Source organism: Orycteropus afer, unplaced genomic scaffold (assembly GCF_000298275.1).
Source record: "Orycteropus afer afer isolate SDZICR_OR568_19922 unplaced genomic scaffold, OryAfe1.0 scaffold00033, whole genome shotgun sequence".
NCBI lineage: Eukaryota > Metazoa > Chordata > Mammalia > Tubulidentata > Orycteropodidae > Orycteropus > Orycteropus afer.
The window spans coordinates 4,279,772-4,300,086 of NW_006921620.1; the positions used below are offsets into that span (position 1 = coordinate 4,279,772).

General features: G+C 37.7%; 1 protein-coding gene across 1 annotated transcript in view; it reads left to right on the forward strand.

The window, feature by feature from the left end:
• Positions 1 to 10,000, forward strand: part of CCDC18 (coiled-coil domain containing 18) — a 162,639-nt gene extending 152,639 nt beyond the window's left edge. The window contains exons 27-28 of the mRNA XM_007936123.1: positions 4,235 to 4,690; positions 9,926 to 10,000. Coding sequence (XP_007934314.1) covers positions 4,235 to 4,690; positions 9,926 to 10,000 — 531 coding nt within the window. The remainder of the gene's footprint in view (positions 1 to 4,234; positions 4,691 to 9,925) is intronic.
• The last annotated feature ends 10,315 nt before the right edge of the window (positions 10,001 to 20,315 follow it).

The following is a 20,315-nucleotide window of genomic DNA, read 5'->3' on the forward strand; positions in this document are numbered from 1 at the left end:
CAACAGAAAAACAAATAACCTAGTCATAAAATAGACCAAGGACTTGAATAGACATTTCACCAAAGAGGACATTCACATGGCCAGCAAACATATGAAAAGATACTCACATCATTAGCCATCAGAGAGATGCAAATAAAAACCTCAATGAGATACCATTTCATTCCCACTAGGATAGATAACCTTTGAAATAAAAAGTAGCAAATGTTGATGAGGATGTAGGGATATTGGAACCCTTATCCATTACTGATAGACATGCAAAATGGTACAGCTGTTTTGGAAAGCAATGTGGTGATTCCTTAAAAAGCTAAAAAGAATAGCACTAACATATCACCCAGCAATTCCACTTCTAGGTATATACACAAAAGACTTGCCAACAGAAACTCAAAAAAAAGACACCAGTGCACATTGCAGCACTATTTACTGTAGCCAAAACATGAAAACAACCTAAATGCCCATCAGCAGATGAATGGATAAGGAAAATGTAGTAAATACATACAATGGAATACTACTCAGCCAATAGGAAGTCTTGGTACATGCTACAGTATGGATAAAGCTTGAAAATATTATGCTGAGTGAAATAAGTCAGTCCCAAAAGGGTAAATAGTGTATGATGTCACTTATATAAAAAAAACAAGAAAAAACAAATATATAGAGACCAAGTTTTATCAATGATTACCAAGGGTAGAGAAAGGAGAAAAAGAGTGATTAACAGTGATGAAAAAAATCACATTAAGAATAGAGTTGCACAGCCAATTTTTGTAATTGCTGTCAATAAGTTGAACACTGGGAAAAAGCTGAATTGGCAAAAGTGGTATGATACATAATATTTACAACAATGAGGGGAAAAAAGAGTAGCTGCCGAGGCTGCGTATGTACAACCAAACACGAATTTAATCAAACACATGGAATTTGGTTTTTTAGTTTGGTGGTTTGGGGTCATGGTTTCATGGAACATCTGAGTTAATTGGTCTGTTAACGTGTTTAGTGCTTCTTTTCTACCTCCTAGTTTTTTGTGCTTAATGGCATCTAACAATAACAACAACAACAGTTTGTTGTGTAGTGCCTGTGGTCTTAAAAGCTGACAAATGGCCATCCAAGGCACAGCAATTGGTCTGTCTTCACCTGGAGCAACAGAGGAATAAGAAGAGTCAGGAATAGGAGGAGGATGTGGAATGTGTGCCTAATTATCTCCATGAACAATACTTCCTTTGCTAACATTACTGAACATTTTGATCAAAGATACAATTGAATAATCCTGATCAAAAGGTGGAGAATGTGGAACAGAATTTAAGATTCTCATAGACTGTAGATTTTCTGGAGCCATGGAGGATGAATGAACCCCTGAAACTATCGCCTGAGATAATCTTTAAACCTTAAACCAAAAATATCCCCTGAAAAACCAAAAAGCAAACTCACTGTCATCGAGTCAGATTCAACTCAGCGACCCCTTCTTGGGTTTCCAAGGCGGTATCTCTACGGAAGTAGATTGCCCAGTCTTCCTTCTGAGGAGCAGCTGTTGGTGTTTGAACTGCTAGCCTTCTGGTTAGCAGTCAGATGCCTTAGGCACTGCGCCACCAGAGCTCCTAAAACCGAAGAATAGTTACCTTAACTAGTGAAAAAAAATCTGCCCTGTGTGTTATGCTCTTTTGAGAACTATTTATATGGGATCAAAGTGACAATAGCAACTCGAAGATTATAAAAGAACCTTAGGGAGCATTAAGTTTATATTAATAGGGGAGGAGAAACTCAGAAAAAAAGAGGATCAGAATGTTTGTACAACCTGAAGAATGTAATCGGTGTCACTAAATTGTATATATAGAAAGTATTGATGTATGATTGAAAGAATTGGTGTATGATTTGCTATGTCTATTCACAACAGCAGCAACAAAATAAATACAATTTAGAAGAAATAGAAAAAGATTTTACATTGTATCTTTTGTGCCAGTAGTTATCCATGCTGAAGCACATTTACTAGTTATTCAAGAGTTTTTAGGTTCAAATACTTAGGAAATTGCCACAGTATTTGCTAAATAGCAGCAATTCTTAAATGAGCCAAGATTTCAGAGATAATGTAATGTTGTTGTTGTTGTTATGTGCCGTCGAGTCAAACCCGACTCATAGCGACCCCTCCTTGGGTTTCCGAGGCAGTACCACTACGGAAGTAGGATTGCCAAACCTTCCTTCTGAGGAGTGGCTGGTGGGTTTGAACCGCCAGCCGTCTGGTTACCAGGCAAGTGTCTTAGCCACTATGCTATGATTAGCTAATGTACTAGCCTTGTTGACTGACGATAGTTCTCAAATCGACCCCAACTGGCTCTAAAGTCTAGACTGAAGAGGAAGCAAGGCAAGTAAGAGAAAGAAAGAAAGGAAAAAGCAGACAGAAAACTTAACTGTAACAGTTAGAAGTAGATATAAATAATGGAAATCAATTTCATTGACAGTAGCAATAAATGAAAGAGAACAGAAACAGAAGTGAGGGAAAGGAACAAGGAATAGTTTGAGGTAATTAGTCTTTCTAGCTTACTTCCTCTGTTACTCCAAGCTAGTACTCTAGTGTTTGAGGAGAAATGAGGCAAAGCAAAACTAAGACCATTTTCTGAGAACCCTAAAGGTAACGCTGTATTATGGTGCAATGTGGCAGTGATCACAACAGTGACTTTCTTTGAGTCTTAAGAAAGTTGAATTACATTTAGTGTATTCAGTATACTATATTACGTTATAAATGCTGTTAAACCGTTAAATGGAATTCTGATGATCTGAGATACTACATTTTTCAATCGTGGCTAGATAAGGCACTAGGGTAAAAACTGTAGTAGCACATAACCCATACTGTGTGAACTCTATACCTGCTTTGATCACTTATGCTTATAAGACTGTCAAGGCAAAATTTACTGTAAAAAACTGGTACAGTTATAAATAAAATATATCTAAATCAAAACCAAAACCAAACCTACTACCATTGAGTCATTTTTGACTCATAGTGACCCTGTATGATAGAATAGAACTGTTTACAAGACTGAAGGAGACTGCAACATCTTTCTCCTGAGGAGCAGCTGAGGGGTTTGAACTGCTCATGTTTCAGTTAGCACCCAAGTGCTTAACCACTGCATCATCAGGCTCCTCCCATATCTAGATAAAGTAGTATAGAAACATTGAACAACCAATATACATGTTAAACTTTTATTCTGTAATGCAAACAGTGGTTATGAGTTTCAATTATAAGCACAAATTTTTAGAAAACAAAATTGAAAGTAAAAACTATGAGATTAGCAGTGACTGATTTAAAAAATATCTTATCTTAGGAATACTTGTAAGAAAAGAATATATTTGAACAGAAGTCTGTAACACATTATTAGCTTTTAAAATTAAAATGTTATCTCCGTTTTTTTTTAGGCTTTTTTAGGTTTTTCAGTGTATATGCACTATCAAAGTTGGGAAAACTGAAAATTGGAAAAATAATAGAAATGAGATGCTTAATAAGGATTTATTAAATTTTATTAACAATCAATTTCTTAAAACATATTCTTGAAAAAATTCCTAGTTTAATAAAGCTTTGTTCTGATGAGAACACATAAAGCAGAATAGTGAATATGTATTTATTATTAGAAATTATGAAGGGAGTTATTTTTTGTGTAAGTGCATGTTAAAGCCTTGGCCATTGAGGTGATTCCCCCTCATAGCAACCCTGAAAGATAAAGTAGAAATGCTCCCCAAGGTTTCCAAGGCTGTAAATCTTTACAGGAGCAGACTGCCTCATGTTTCTCCTGGAATGCTGCTGGTGAGTTTGAACTACTAACCTTTTGGTTAGCAGCCACAAATGCTTTAACCACTATGCTACTAGAGCTCTGAAGTGCATTTTAGATTAATTAAAGATAAGAGTGTACATTTGTACTTTTACAGAATTTTTAGATGTAAGATTTCAATCTTGAATAGAAATTGATGTCATTATTAACACTATTTTTTATGTACTTTAAGAAAAATAAAGTTTTTATAGAATTTTTTAGCATAGTCTACACATATTTGAAATGAATAGATGTAATTTTCCCAAAATGCAACTATCTTAAATAGTAGAGTATTAAGCAGGTCTTGGAAAACTCTCAAGAATGTTGTAAAAAGAATTTCTGTATTTGGAGGAAGGTTGATTTAGATGACTTCTAAAGTGTGTAATTTATAAATAGTTCAATTATTTAACAAAAATGTATTGAGCACTTACTGTGTCCCAATTTTTCTGTAGGAGTCAGAATTAACGAGATTACAAGCTAAAATTTCTGGACATGAAAGGGCAGAAGGCATGAAGTTTCTATCAGTCCCAGCAGAAACTGTGCTAGACATTCAAGATCCAAAGTTTGGTAAACATTCTCACACATCTTTTTTCAAGTGTAAAAAACTACGTCGCTCTATTAGTGCCAGTGACCTAAGTTTCAGAACTCATGCTGATGAAGATCTTTCTGAAGAATTACTACAAGATTTAAAGAAAATGCAGTTAGAACAGCCTTCAGCATTACAAGAAAACCAGAAGGATCTGACTTATAACCAGTTAGACTCATTTGATCCTCTCATATATAACCTAGAAGATGATAATTCTGAGAGTAATGACTTTAATACTCTTAGTGGAATGCTAAAATACATAAACAAAGAAGTGAGATTATTAAAAAAGTCTTCTGTGCAAATAGGTGCTGGTTTAACTCAGGTATGTATTTTATGCATTAGACAGTATAATAATTTGTGTCCAATTAATATTTTATTACTTAGAGGAAAAATTCATATAATTTAAATGAAAAATGCCATATCATGAAAATCTTTTTGTTTCTCTTTGGTTAGTAATAGAGATACAATTTTAGTGTTAGAAAGGAACAGAGAAAAAACACCTTTTTTAGTGATGAAAACTCATTACCATGAGGTGGTTTCTGACTCTTTGTGACCCTGGAGAACAAAGTAAAACTGCCCCATAAGATTTACAGGGCTGTAAATCTTTGTGGAAACAGACTACAACACCTTTCTCCTGCAGAGCAACTGGTAGGTTCAACCTCTGATCTTTCAGTTAGCAGGCAAGCACCACCAGGGATCTTTTTTAATGATAGGCTATTGTTATGTGAGGATGCCAAAATATTGTCTAAACTTTAAAAACATAGACCAAAAATTCATAGAACTGTGATGTAATATGTTCCTAATGAAAAAAACTACTAGTATTTAAAATGAACAAATCTGCCCTGGAAGAAGGGCCACCAGAATGTTCCTTGGAAGCAAGAATGACTAGACTTCATCTCACCTACTTTGGTCAAGTTGTCAGGAGGGACCAGTGCCTGGAGACGGATATCATGCTTAGTAAAGTAGAGGGTCAGCAAAAAAAGAGGAAATACCCTCAACGAGATAGGTTGACACAGTGGCTGGAATGATAGGCTCAAGTATAGCAAGGATTGTGAAGATGGTGCACAACTGGGCAGTGTTTCATCCTGTTGTACATAGAGTTGCATGAGTCAGAGCTGACTCAACAACACCTAAGAATAGCAACAACAGTATTTTAAAAAGGAACATTTTAGGAGACTTCTGCCAAGATGGCAGAATGGGCAGATAAACTACACAAACCTTCTGCAACAAAGAAACAAGAAACCAATTGAAACAGATACAGAAGATAATGCTGGAACCCGGGATTAAATGCTAACTAATAGAAGAACCTGAATGAAAACAGTGAATAAAAAGACAAATGGAGCTGTGAACTCTTGGCTGTCTTGACCAATTGGAATGTTTACAAGTGGCATTCCAATCCAGGTAGCAATCTAAGGATCAGCTCTGCTTGCCAAGACTTCATGGACAACTGCACTAGTGGCTGATGACTAGAAAGGAAAACAGTGAATAAGGAGACTGTCAGCTGTCCTGAGTATGCAGCCATTTTGAATATTTGCAAGCAGTGTCCCAATCCAGGCAGCAACCTAAGAATAGGCTCTGGCTTGCCAAGAACAGCACTGGCAACTGCACTGGAAGCTAACGACTAGAAAGAAGTGATATTCCTCTTGTTATTATTATACCCCACACCCTCTTGGTGAATGGAGGTGTGGCCATCCCCCACCTCCACCGACTTTCTGGATTGGCAGAAATGCCATCCCAGTCTGGGTGCCTTGAAAGAGCCTGTCCTCACTCCAGTTTTGTTTTTGTTTGTTTTTAAATTATTATTTTTCCATCCTTGTTTCTTCTTTTCTTTTTATTTTTTTATCTTTCCCTTCCCTGGTTTTTGTTCTGTTTTTTTTGTTTGTTTTTTCCCCTGTTCCTGGTTCCCTTCTTTATTCCTTCTTTTCTTATTTTTCTTTTGAGTTTTCCCATCCCATTTCCTTTTTGCATTTTTCTCATTTTTTCTTTATTATTATTTTTCTCTTGCTCTTCTTCTTTTAATCACCTCTCCTTAGATATAGTGGGTTTTTTTTTTTTCTTTTCTCTCTTTTTTTTTTTTAATTTTTCTTTTCATTTATTGTCTTTTTTGTGATTGTTGCTGTTTGATTATACACTTTGTTTTTTGTTCTTGTTTTTATTTATTTATTTGTATTTGTCTAACTGGGTTGGAGACAGCAATGGTACCCACATGACCCATCCATACCCACTCCTCCTATTCACTGGGTGAAGGCCACCACTTGCTTCTGCACCAACTGAACAACAGTAGATGGTGGCCAATACCAGCCCTACTCACCCTTAACTGCTTTTCATGAACAGCTAACAGAGATCTGTGCCCACAATCTCATTTTCTATCACACCCACCAGGAGACAGGTGGTGAGAGTGTAAGTGCTGCTAACTAGCAAATAGAGGAACACAGTACCCTGCACACACAGATATATCAAAACAAAATGAAGAAAAAAATATCTTGGGCTAATCACATCAACATACAATCACCAATTAAATATAAATACAATGACACCACAATATCGGGGACAACTGACCATCCCAGTGCACACAAAGAAGCAAGATAAAGTGGTACAAATAAGGGAACAGAATACAGACTCAGTGTCTCTGAGAAAGAAGCATCATTGGCACTGCCTGATAAGGAATTCGAAAAAATTATATGTAGATACCTTCAACAGGTTGAGAGACATATCAAGGAAAACACTGACAAAATTAAGGATAACACAGACAAAACTCTAGAACAGTTTAGGAAAACAATACAAGAACAAACTGACAGACTAAAATTAGAAACCATATAAAAACAACAAATAGAAATACAGATTAATATTAAAATTTCAGAAATAAATAACACATTGAAGGGGCAAAGAAGCAGAATCAAATTAATGGAAGACAGAAGAGTTAGTAAGATTGAAGACAAATACCTCAATACCACTTTGTTAGAGGATCAGTCAGAAGAAAGCCTAAGATTAATGTGGGATACTATCAAGAGGAATAACTTATGTGTGATCAGACTACCAGAACAGGAAGAGACAAATTAAACCACAGAGAAAATGGTTGAAGATTTGTTGAAAGAGAATTTCCCTAATATGATGAAAGACAAGAAGATAGCTATTCAAGAAGTTCAGTGAATCCCAAACAGGGAAGACCCAAAAGAAAATCACCAAGACATGTCATAATCAAAGTTACCAAAACCAAAGACAAAGAATCCTGAAAGTAGCATGGGAAAATGAAAAGTTGCTTAATAAGACTAAGCTCTGGTTTCTTGGCAGAAACCACGTAGGCAAGAAGGCAATAGAATGATATATATAAACCCTGAAAGAAAAAATTTTCCAACCAAGAATTATATACCCAGCAAAATTGTCCCTCAACCATGATGGTGAAATTAAGACATTTCCAGATAAACAGAAATTAAAAGAATTTATTAAACACAGACTAGCATTACAAGGGAATCCTTTGGACAGAGAACCAACAGAAGCAGACAGCAATTGATAATTAATACACATGACGATGTAACCCAGAAACAAATCCAGTTATCAAAGTATCCAAAGTGAAATAAGCTTACAAGACTATAAACAGAGCCAGAGACATCAGTTGGTAAATGAGGACAACTATAAACCAAAATGAGGAAATAAATAGTGCAGGTCTAGAACTTCCAAATGAAGAAGTAGTCAAGACAATTGTGAGATGGAACAGACTGTTCTAAACTTGGGAAGAAAATAATGAATCACAGAGCAATCTCAAAAAAATAAATAAACCTTCACATCAAGATAAAAAAGAAGAGAAACACAAATATTTAGCAAATACTAAAACAGTAGCAATGAAGGAAATGGTAACAAAATTCATGAACAAAATGAGCTATGGAAAAAAGAAATCAGCAACACTATGGAAAAACACATAACAAACGACAGCAATAAGTTCATACTTGTCAATAATTACATTGAATATAAATGGATTAAATGTACCACCTGAGACAGAGTTACAGACTGGATAAGAAAACATGGCCCATCAATATGCAGCCTACAAGAGAGTCACATTAGGCACAAAGACAAAAATAGACTAAAAATCAAAGGCTGGGGGCAAAAAAAAAAGCAAATGGCAATTACAAAAGAGCAGGAGTGGCATATTAATTTCTGAGAAAATGGATTTTAAGACAAAAACTACCTGGGTGAAGAAAAAGGTAATGTACCAAATGTGAGTGATCAATATAGTGGCATTGAGGAAGAGAAAGACATAGAGAGCTACGTGGGAAGTACAGACAACAAAGATGAACCCTTTTGCACATATAATACGACATGCTCAGTGAAGGCAAACACGGGTATATGGGTGGACAGACTGAAATATTAGGTATTTATATGAAGTGGAGAGTGCACCCAAGAACATGTATAGGGTTGGCAGACAGTGGTCCAATAACTTTGTGTATGATCTGAATTCCCAGATGTATAATGGGGCTGACAAGGGGCAAGGTTTTAGTCACTGCTTGGCCACTGACAGTAACCCTGAGGGACCGAGTAGTTGAACTTGTGGGCTCAGGACCATAGTCCCAGAGGACATCAAGCTCAATTGGCATAACATACTACACAAATCATTGTTCCACCTTCTACTGTGGCTAGTAGCGACTGATATCTTAAAAGCTTGCAAGCTGCCACCTTGATGCAACGATGGGTCACTCCTTGTACAGGGCCAAGAAGAATGAAGAAAACCAAAAATTCATGGAAACAATCAGTCCTAGCGACTGGTACACCATCCGATCTGCAGCCTATACGACTATGAGACCAGAAGAAATAGATGGTGCTCAGCAACTACTGTCAACCACTTGGAAGAGGATCTTTGTAGGAGGATAGTCAGGGAAACAATGTGGAACAAAACTCAAAATCATTTGGAAAAAAAAAAGCGGTGAACAGGTTTGCTGGCCCGGTGGAGCCTGGTGGAACCACTGAGACTATGGCCTCTAGCTGTCCTTCAGGCCTGGAATTGAACACACACCTGTAGCTTCCAGCCAAGCAGTAGACAGGCATACTAGTTGAGCATGTATCTGAGGTAGATACACTCCTTGGAGAGAACAAGTAAGAGAGAAAGAAGGGCTGCTCAGGCACAGGGAGATAGCCCAGGGGGTAGGAGTACATGGAGGGATGGTCACAGGGAAGCAGTACCTATCGGGAGGAAGTGGGAGAGGAGATGTTGCATTGTGCTAAATTGTGGTCAATGTCATGAGACAAAGTGTATGTGATCTCCTGTATGGAAAGTGTATTTTCTCTGTAAATTTTCACCCAAATCACAATAAAAATAAAAATTTAAAAAAAAAAACTACCATAAAAAAACAAAGAAGGACATTATATAATGATTAAAGGATAATTGAATAAGAGGACATGACAATAATAGATATTTACACACCCAATAAAAGAGCCCCAAAATACATAAATCAGACTTTAACAGAATTGAAAAGACAAATTGATGACTCCACAGTTAATAGTAGGAGACTTTAAAAGAGGAAAATTTTACATTTTAATTATTAAGTATAACTAATACTAAAAATAGATACTTCTCCAGTTGAAGATAAGAGATAAAAGGGGAAAAGGTAGAGATATGGAAAAAGAGCAGGAGGTGGAATGAAAAATAAGAAATACACAGGAAAGTAGGTTATTAAGGAGAACTTTTCCTAACTTTGTTATAGCATACTGTTCTCTTGGGTTCTTTGCATAACTTTAAGGAATTGTTGACTATCATAAGCCTTTGGAAAGTTGATATACTAATTGTTGTTAGGTGCCATCGAGTTGATGCAAGTAAACGACCCAGTCAGTGTACAACAAAAGGATACACTGCCCACTCCTGCACCGTCCTCACAGGCATTGCTATGGATAAGCTCATTGTTATGTTGTTGTTGTTGTTATGTGCCATCGAGTCGGCCCCGACTCATAGCGACCCCTCCTTGGGTTTCCGAGGCAGTATCACTACGGAAGTAGGATTGCCCAACCTTCCTTCCGAGGAGTGGCTGGTGGGTTTGAACCGCCAGCCCTCTGGTTAACAGTCAAGTGCTTTAGCCACTATGCTACCAGAGCTCATTGTTATAGCCACTGTATTAGTCCATCTCATTCAGGCTCTTTTTGCTGACCCTCTACTTTACCACGCATGATGTCCTTCTCCAGGGACTGATCCCTCCCAATAACATGACCAAAGTACGACAGATGAAGTCTGGCCATTCTTACAAGGAGCATTTTTGCTGTACTTCTTTCAAGAAAGATCTGTTCATTCTTCTGGCAGTCCATGGTATATGCAGTATTCTTCACCAACATCGTAATTGTTGTTGTTGTTATGTGCCATTGAGTCGGCCCCGACTCATAGCAACCCCTCCTTGAGTTGCCGAGGCAGTATCACTACGGAAGTAGATTGCCCAGTCTTCCTTCCGAGGAGTGGCTAGTGGGTTTGAACTGCCAGCCTTCTGGTTAGCAGTCAAGTGCCTTAGGCACTATGCTACAATAAAATGCCTTAAATCTTCTTTGGTCCTCCTTATTCATTTTCCCACATTTACATGCCTATGAGGTGACTGGAAATACCATAGCTTGGGTCAGATGCATCTTAGACCTCAAAGTGACATCTTTATTTTCTTTAACACTTTAAAAAGGTCTTTTGCAGCATATTTGCCCAATGCAATATGTCACTGGATTTCTTGACTTCTGCTTCCATGGACATTTATTGTGGATCCAAGTAAAATGTAATCCCTGACAATTTGAAACTTTTCTCTAATTTCCATGATGTTACTTACTGGTCCAGTTGTGAGGATTTTTGTGTTCTTTATGTTGAAGTGTTAGTCCACACTGAAGTCTTTGATCTTCATCAGTAAATGCTTCAAGTCCTCTTTAATTTCAGCAAGCAGGGTTTTGTCATCTGCATAGGACAGGTTGTTATGAGTCTTCCTCCAGGCCTGATACTGTGTTCTTCATATAATCTGGTTTCTCTGATTATATGCTCAGCATACAGGTTGAATAAGTATGGAGGATAATCCCTGATGCACACCTTTCCTGTTTTAAACCATGCAGTATTCCTTTGTTCTGTTCCATTACAGCCTTTTGATCTATGTACAGTTTCCTCAGGAGTACAATATATGTTCTGGAATTCCCATTCTTCACAATGTTATCCATAATTTGTTATGATCCACACAATTGAATGCCTTTACATAGTCAATCAAATACTTAAATAAACATCTTTCTGGTATTCTTTGCTTTCAGCCAAGATCCATCTGACATCAGCAATGATATCCCTCGTTCCACACCTTCTTCCAAATCTGGCTTGAATTCTGGCAGTTCCCTGTTGATGTACTATTGCAACCGTTTTTGAATTATCTTCAGCAAAATTTTACTTGCATGTGGTATTAATGACGTGGTTCAATAATTTCTGCATTCTGTTGGATCATTTCTTTGGAATGGGCACACATATGGATCTCTTCCAGTTGGTTGGCCAGGTAGCTGTCTTCCAAATTTCTTGGCATAAACAAGTGAGCACCTCCACCACTGCATCCATGTGTTGAAACATCTCAATGGGTATTCTGTTAGTTCCTGGAGCCTTGTTTTTCACCAGTTCCTTCAGTGCAGTTTGGACTTCTTCCTTCACTATAATCAGTTCTTGATCATATACTGTCTCCTTAAATGGCTGAACATTGACCAATTCTTTTTGGTACAGGGACTCTGTTGTATGTTCCTGCATTGTTCAGTATTTTGCCATTAGATTCCTTCAGTATTGGAACTTGAGGCTTAATTTTTTTCCCCCCCAGTCCTTTCAGCTTGAGAAATGCCAAGCATATTATTTCTCTTTGATTTTCCATCTTTAGGTCTTTGTACATTTCATTATAATACTTTACTTTGTTCTCTCTGGTTGCCATTTGAAATCTTCTTTTCAGATCTTTCACTTGATCATTGCTTTCATTCAATTTAGCTGCTCTCCTTTCTAGAGCAAGTTTCAGAGTCTCTTCTGATATCCATTTTGGGCTTTTCTTTCTTTCCTGTCTTTTTAATGACCTTTTGCTTTTTTCATGGATGATGTTCTTGATGTCATCCCACAGCTCTTCTGGTCTTCAGTCAGTGGTGTTCAGTGCATCAAATTCAGATGGTCTTTAAATTCAAAGTGGGATATACTCTTGGTCATATTTTGGCTCTTGTGGACTTGTTTTAATTTTCTTCAGTTTCAGCTTGAACTTGCATATCAGCAATTGATGGTCTGATCCACAGTCGCCCCCTGGCCTTTTTCTGACTGATGATACTGAGCTGCTCCATCATCTTATTTGTTGACACTAAAATCAATACTTGCAATGCTTTCATAGTCAGCTTTCATGGTCAGTCACAGACAAACTATAACAAGAAATACAAATTAGAGGTAAGGAAAAAAAAGTGAAAGAGGCTAAAAGACGTTGCTGAAAAGAAGGAAAAGACTTCCCCCTTCCCTTCCCTTAGAGCATTTACTTTAGAAAAAACTTACAATTTTAAGTCTTTTCTTCTGCCTCTTTAATTTTCTAAAAGGCTAAGCTTCTTGCCAGGTTTATAACCTAGGATGTTTCTTCAAGGACCTGAAAGCCATTTCTGAAATGCAGTCGTGAAGGACAATGACATCCCTATCTCTAGTTTCCAGGGAGGATCTGAGCCTACCTTCAGCTGGTGCTTGGCTTCAAGTTCAAAACTTGCCTCCAGTCATAAAAATAGGAGAATTTTACTCTGCTTTTGATAAGGGCAACTAGCAAGCAAGTGCTGTCCTAATTACTAGGTGAACTTAGGATGAGCTGTATATGATACAGAGTCTGTGGGCAGTCTAAACTGTTAACTGAAACTGAGTTTTAGGTCCTTCCAGGGACATCTCCAAAGAAAGGCCTGATGGTCTACTTCTGAAAAACCATCCATTGAAAAGTCTGTGGAGCATAATTCTACTCTGACATATGTGAGGTTGCCATCAGTCAGAATTGAATCCATGGCAGCTCGTTTTAGTTTTACATGTTACAGACAGTGTTGTCAAGTCCTCTTACTTGAGGACTAGTTCACATGTATCTTGAGAACATGTATGAAAAGGGTTGTTTGTATCTGCTTGGCTGTGCAAAAGGATAATTCCTTTCTGCCTTCACAATTTCTGTAGCAGATTGCCATGATGCACATCACATTCTGCTTTAACACTTACTCAATAATAATTTTTTTTTCCTTCTACTTTTGTGAAGAGCTTGTCTGGTTTGGCAAGAGGTTTCTGTTTTGTTTTTAAAATTATGCTTCCCTAACAATGTGCACAATAGTAACAGATTTGAGTTGTTGACACGCATGTACCCAGATGAGGTTGAACTTTTGTTGGCTTAATTTTGTCTTGGATAACAGGAACTGGCTCTTTGGGTTGTTTGGAATTTCATTCAGTGCTCCATTTTTGTCAACTCTGGGACCCGTGTTTAACAAATGGTCATCTGTGGCTTTTCTTGAGTCCTCTGATGACCACTGCTTGCATATTTTTATTGTTGTGTACCATCGAGTTGCTTCTGACTCATAGTGACCCCATGTGACAGAGTAGAATTTCCCGAGAGTTTCCTAGGCTGTAATCTTACAGAAGCAGATCACCAGGTCTTTCTCCCACGTAGAATGCTTGAATCTTAAGAGAAGGGTAACTGAGGCCATGTTTTCAATGTTTTTTTCTGAAGAGTCCTTATTTTTTTCTTCTCTAATCTCACTGTTATTTTTTTTTCTGTTTCTTTGTTTTTGTTGTTATTAAAAAGGAGCTCTGGTGGCATAGTAACTTTACCCAGTTACTTACCTTAAAGCATTTGACTGCTAACCAGTAGGTTGGCGGGTTCAAACCCACCAGCCACTCTGCTGAAGGAAGACTGGGTAATCTACTTCCGTTAAGATTGACAACCTCAGAAACCCAAAGGGGGTTGCTATGAGTCAGAATCAACTTGATGATCATGAGTTTGGTTTTGGTTTCAGTTGTTGTTAGAAGGTGAGAAAATTTAGGACTTAGGAGTATTGTTGAATGAAAATTGACTTGCTATGGTATTACTGTTTAATTGCCTTCATTACTATTTACTTATACGTTACATTAATAAATGGGTACCACTAGGTAAAGATAGGAGCTTTGGTGGTACAGTGCGTAATGTATTTGACTGCTAACCAGAAGGTTGGTAGTTCATACCCACCAGTTGCTCCACAGAAGGAAGATGAAGCAATCTATTTCTGTAAAGATTTACTATCTTGGAAACCCAGTGGGGGTTGCTGTGAGTCAGAATCCATTCGATGGCAGTAGTACGGTGGTGAGGTAAAGATAAGAGAGATTATAATTGGGGTGTAGAACCCTGACCCAGAGGCTAGTTCTGTACATTGAATTGGGCTCTGATTTTAAAAGCAGAATTGTTAAACTCTTTTAAGCCAAGGCAACTATTGCTCAAATGGAATGTTGTAAAAAACAAAAAAAAAACAAAACTATTTCAGACAGATACAGACATAATTAATTTTTCTGATTGATACTGGGGTGTATCTGAACTTTACCTGTTGTCATTCCTTTACATGGCTGTGTATGAAAAGAATCTAGAGCAAAATAAGCACAAGCTTAGAGGAAGGGGGAGCATCACTGTTTTTTGTGCCCTAGGTATCAAGTTCATAATTCTTTCATTGACACATTTGACTTTAGTGGAATTTTTTGCAATTGCCTTTATCTGCTGTGTTCAAATCTAATGTACACTGTTTAAAAAAAATGGCTTTCTTTGGCATGGTAAGTGACTAAAGTTTAAAAGTTTGGTTTAAAGATAATTTGTTTCTAACTCATAATTGAGAGTTCACTTCTTTTGAGTCTAAAACCAGCTGTCTGGGTCTAGATAGCATTTAACTCATCAGCTGATCTGTGCAAAGGAACTTTAAGCTCTTTATCATAAGCAGTGGAAGGAGCTAGGAAGCACCATTTGTTGGGCTGTGCCGGGGGTATCAGCTGGCCTTATCTGGCCCTGCTCCAGAGTACAGTCTCAAAAACCTCTGATAACAACAGAAATAACATGGAAATTGATATGTGAGTGTTGATATGCTTCATAATTGTTAGCTACCTTTCTCATGTTGTATCCCAAATACTGATACTCTTAATGATAAACTTTATTGGTAATTCAGTTCATAATAAAGGCTCTGAAATAGCAGGTTTTTTTGTTTTTGTTTTTAAGGATGCAGATTACTTTTAGTTTTGGTTAGCATGGACCCACAAGTGTGGACAAGAATTTTAGGAAGCAGCTTCACAGAGTGAAAAGAACAAGGTCCCTGGAATTGACCAGTCCTGGGATCCTCTCGTAACCCAGATCTTGACTAACTGTGTGATTTTAGAACAAAGTGATTGGATGTTGCAAATCCTGTTTTTCCATCTATAACTTGAGGGTGTGACTCTTTGCTAGAAGATGAGGATTAAATGAGATTATGTGTCTGACAGAGCCTACCAGGCACAGAGCTGGAACTTGTAAGCATCCGTTAAGAAAAAATGATGCAGGGCAATAGGCAGATGGCATTGGGATGAAAAGCATCTGATGAGGAAGATGTCAATATGGCTGCTCCCTTCCTTTCTCCACTTTACCACCTCCACCACCATTTGCCATCAAGTCAGTTCCCACTCATGATGACCCAATGTATATCAGAGTAGAACTGTGCACCATTAGAGTTTTTTGCGTTTTTAACTTATTATTGTGATTTGCATGAGAGTTTACAGAGCAAATTCGTTTCCATTCAACAATTCGTATACGTTTTGTTTCATGACATTGATTGCAATCCCCAGTGTAACAGCTGTCTTCCCACTCCCTCCCTCTGGTTACCTTCTCCCTGTGTCCTTCTTTACTATATATTCCTGCCCTCTGAGCTTTCTCCCTGTGCAAATGCTGCCCTTCTGATCTCCTATGGAGTACACCTACCTGGTGTAATTTTGTAGTCTTATCTATTGGTTGGCTGAAAGTTAAGTCACAGTGATGAGTTCAATTCCAGGCCTGAAGAGTGACTAGCGATCATAGTCTTGGGGTGGGGAGGTTCACCAATCTCTAATAGACCAATACCCCTGGTCTTTTTTTATGATTTTGAATTTTGTTCCACATTTTTCTCCCACTGTATTCAGGATCTCCGATTTTGATACACTTCCCAGTGGTTGGCAGTGATAACTTGGTATCTCTGTGAGTTTCCTTCTGTATGTAAACCTTTCCTTGACGTATTTTTTGTTGTTGTTGTTGTTTGCTTTTTTCTTCCCCCCCCTGATAAATCACTTTCCTTGACTTTTTTTTATAATAGTAGGCTCATACAATATTTGACCTTGTATGATTGACTTCTTTCACTCAGCATAGTATCCTCCAAATTCATCCATGTTATGAGGTATATCAAGGATTCTTATTATTTTTTAGTGTTGCATAGTATTCCACTGTGTGTATATACCATAGTTTGGTAATGCATTCAACTACTGATGGGCACTCAGGTTGTTTCCATCTCTTTGCTGTTGTGAATAGTGTTATGACAAATATGGGTGTACATTATCTATTCATGTCCAGTTCTCACTTTTTCAGGATATATACCTAGTAATGGGATTGCTGGATCGAATAGTGTATCTATTTCCAACTTTTTAAGGAAGCTCTATACCGTTTTTCACAGTGGTTGTACCATTTTACAGTCTCACTAGCAGTGTATGAGAGTTCCAGTCTTTCCACACCCTCGCCAGCATTTGTTGTTTTCTGTCTTGTTAAACTTTGCTGTTATTGCAGGGATGAGATGATTCCTCATTGTTGTTTTGATTTTTGTGTCTTACTGGTGGCTAATTGAAAATACCATGAGTACCAGAGAATGAACAAATCTGTCCTGGAAGAAGAGCAGCCAGATTGATCCTTAGAAGTGAAAATGGCCAGACTTCATCTCACATTCTTTGGTCATGATATCAGAAGGGACCGCTCCCTGGAGAATGATATCATACTTGGTAAAGAAGAGTGACCCTCAGGATCTCAGGACTGGTCAAAAAAAGGGGAAAGCCCTCCAGATGGTTGACATAGTGGCTGCAATGATGGGCTCAGGCATAGCAGGGACTGTGAGGATGGTGCAGGACCAGGCAGTGTTTTGTTGCATTGTACATAGGGTCTTGATGAGTTGGAGCCATCACAGTAACACCTAACAACAGCAGTGGCTAGTGATCATGAGCGTTTCCTTATGTATTTGTTGGCTGCCTGAATATCTTCTTTGGTGAAGTGTCTGTTCATGTCCTCAGCCCATTTTTTCATTGTACTGTTTCTTTTTTCATGTTGGGGTGTTGAAATTTTCTATAAATTTCAGAGATAAGTCCTTTGTTGTGTATGTTATTACAAATTTTTTTTCCCCCAATCTGTAGTTCTCTTTTTATTCTTCTGGAGCAATCTTTTTTGATGCACGGAAGAATTTAGTTTTTAGAAAGTCCCAGTCATCTAGTTTATCTTTTGCTGTTTGTGTATTTTTGGTTATGTTTGATAGTCTCATTATCCCATAAATTAGGGGTCCTAAGTTTGAGGGAGGAGCTCTGGTAGCATAGTGCCTAAGGCACTTGACTGCTCACCAGAAGGCTAGCGGTTCAAACCCACCAGCCACTCCTCGGAAGGAAGGTTGGGCAATCCTACTTCGGTAGTGATACTGCCTCGGAAACCCAAGGAGGGGTCGCTATGAGTCGGGGCCGACTCGACGGCAAACAATAACAACAACAACAACAAGTTTGAGGGAGCTCTGGTGGTGCAGTGGTTAAGGCATTTGGCTGCTAATCAGAAGGTTGGTGGTTTGAACCCATCAGCTGCTCCATGGGAGGAAGATGAGGCAGTCTGCTTCTGTAAAGATTTACAGCATAGGAAGCATAGGAAACCATACGGGGAAGTTCTGTTCTGTCCTGTAGGGTCACTGTGAGTCGGAATCAACTCAGTGGCAGTGGGTTTAAGTTTGCCCCTATTTTTCCTTAGATGGACTTGAATAGTTTTAGTTTTTCATTGAGGTCTTTGGTCTACCTTGAGTTAGTTTTTCTGTGTGATGTGAGGTATTGATCTTGTTTGATTTTTCTGCAAATGGATACCCAGTTTTGCCAGCATCATTTATTAAAGAGACTGTCTCTTTCCTATTTAAAGGGTTTAGGTCTTTTGTCAAAGACCAGCTGTATATAGGTATATACATCTATTTCTGGATTCTTAATTCTGTTCCACTGGTCTATTTGTCTGTCACTGTACCAAAACCAGCCTTTTTTGACTTTGTGGCCGTATAGTAGTTTTTGAGATCAAGGAATGTGAGACTCCCTGCTTTGTTCTTCTTCTTGAGTAGTGTTTTGCTTGTCTGAGCTTTCTTTTCTTTTCATTTAAAGTTGGTGATTGGTTTTTCCATGTCCTTAAAGAAAGCTGATGGAATCTGGATCAGGATTGCATTGAATCTATAGATTGCTTTGGGTAGTGTTGTCATTTTCACTATGTTAATTCTTCCTATCCATGATCATGGTATATTCTTCCATTTATGTAGTTCTCTAATAGTTTCTTACAGTAGTGTTTTGTAGTTTTCTTTGTGTAGATCTTTTGTATCCCTAGTAAGAGTTATTCCTAAATATTTTTATCTTTTTTTGTAGCTATTGTAAATGGTATTGTTTTCCTTACTTCCTTTTCAGAGATCTCTTTATTGACGTAGAAGAATCCAACTGATTTGTGTATGTTGATCTTATATCCTGCCACTTTGCTGAATCTTTCAATTAGTTCCAATAGTTTCCTTGCTGAGTTTCTGGAATTTTTCTGTGTATAGGATCATATCATCTGCAAACAGGGATAGTTTTATTTTCTTCCTTACCAATTTAGAGGCCTTTCATTTCCCTTTCTTGCCTTACTATCCTGGCTAGGACTTCCAATCCAGTGTTGAATAGAAGTGGTGATAAAGGGCATCCTTGTCTGGTTCTCATTCACAAAGGGAATGCTTTGAGTCTCTCTTCATTGAAAACAATGCTAGCTGTTGGTTTTGTATATGTGACCTTTATTATGTGGAGAAATTTCCCTTCTATTCTTATTTTTCTGAGAGTTTTTATCAGGTGTTTGATTTTATCAAATGCCTTTTCTGCATCTATTGATAATGGTCATGTGGTTCTTTTCCTTTATTTTATATATGTGATGGATTATGCTGCTTGTTTGTTCTGATGTTGAACCACTCTTGCCTACCTTGTATGAATCCCATTTGGTCACTGTGTTATTTTTTTGATACAATGCTGGATTCTATTGGCTACAATTTTTGCATCTGTATTCATGAAGGATGTTAATCTGTGATTTTCCTTTCTAGTGGTGTCTATGCCTAGTTTTCGTATCAGGTTTTTCTTGCTTCATAAAATTAATTTGGGCGAATTCCAGCCTTTTCTATGTTCTGGGATAGTTTAAATAAGATAGGTGTCAGCTCTTCTCTGAATGTTTGGGAGAATTCTCCATTGAAGCTCACTGGGCCAGGACTTCTGTTGGTAGTTTTTTGTTAATGACCTATTCAATTTCTTCTTTTGTGATGAATATGTTCAGATTTTCTACCTTAGTCTTTGTTAGTTTAGGTAAGTAATGTGTTTCTAGAAATCTGTCCCATTTCTTCTAGGTTTTCAAATTTTGGAGTACAGTTCTGCATACATAGTATCCTGGTATTAAGCTTTTTATTTCAGTTGCTTCTGTTGTGTTATTGCCGTTTTCATTTCTTATTTGTGTTATTTGCATCTTCTTTTCCTTTGTTAAGTTTACCATTTAGATTTACATCTTTTCAAAGAACCAACTTCTAGTCTTACTGATTCTTTCTGTTATTTTTACGTTTCATGTATTTCTTCTTTGTTGTTGTTGTTGTTATGTGCCGTCGAGTTGGACCCGACTCATAGCGACCCCTCCTTGGGTTTCTGAGGCAGTATCACTATGGAAGTAGATTGCCCAGCCTACCTTCCTAGGAGTGGCTGGTGGGTTTGAACC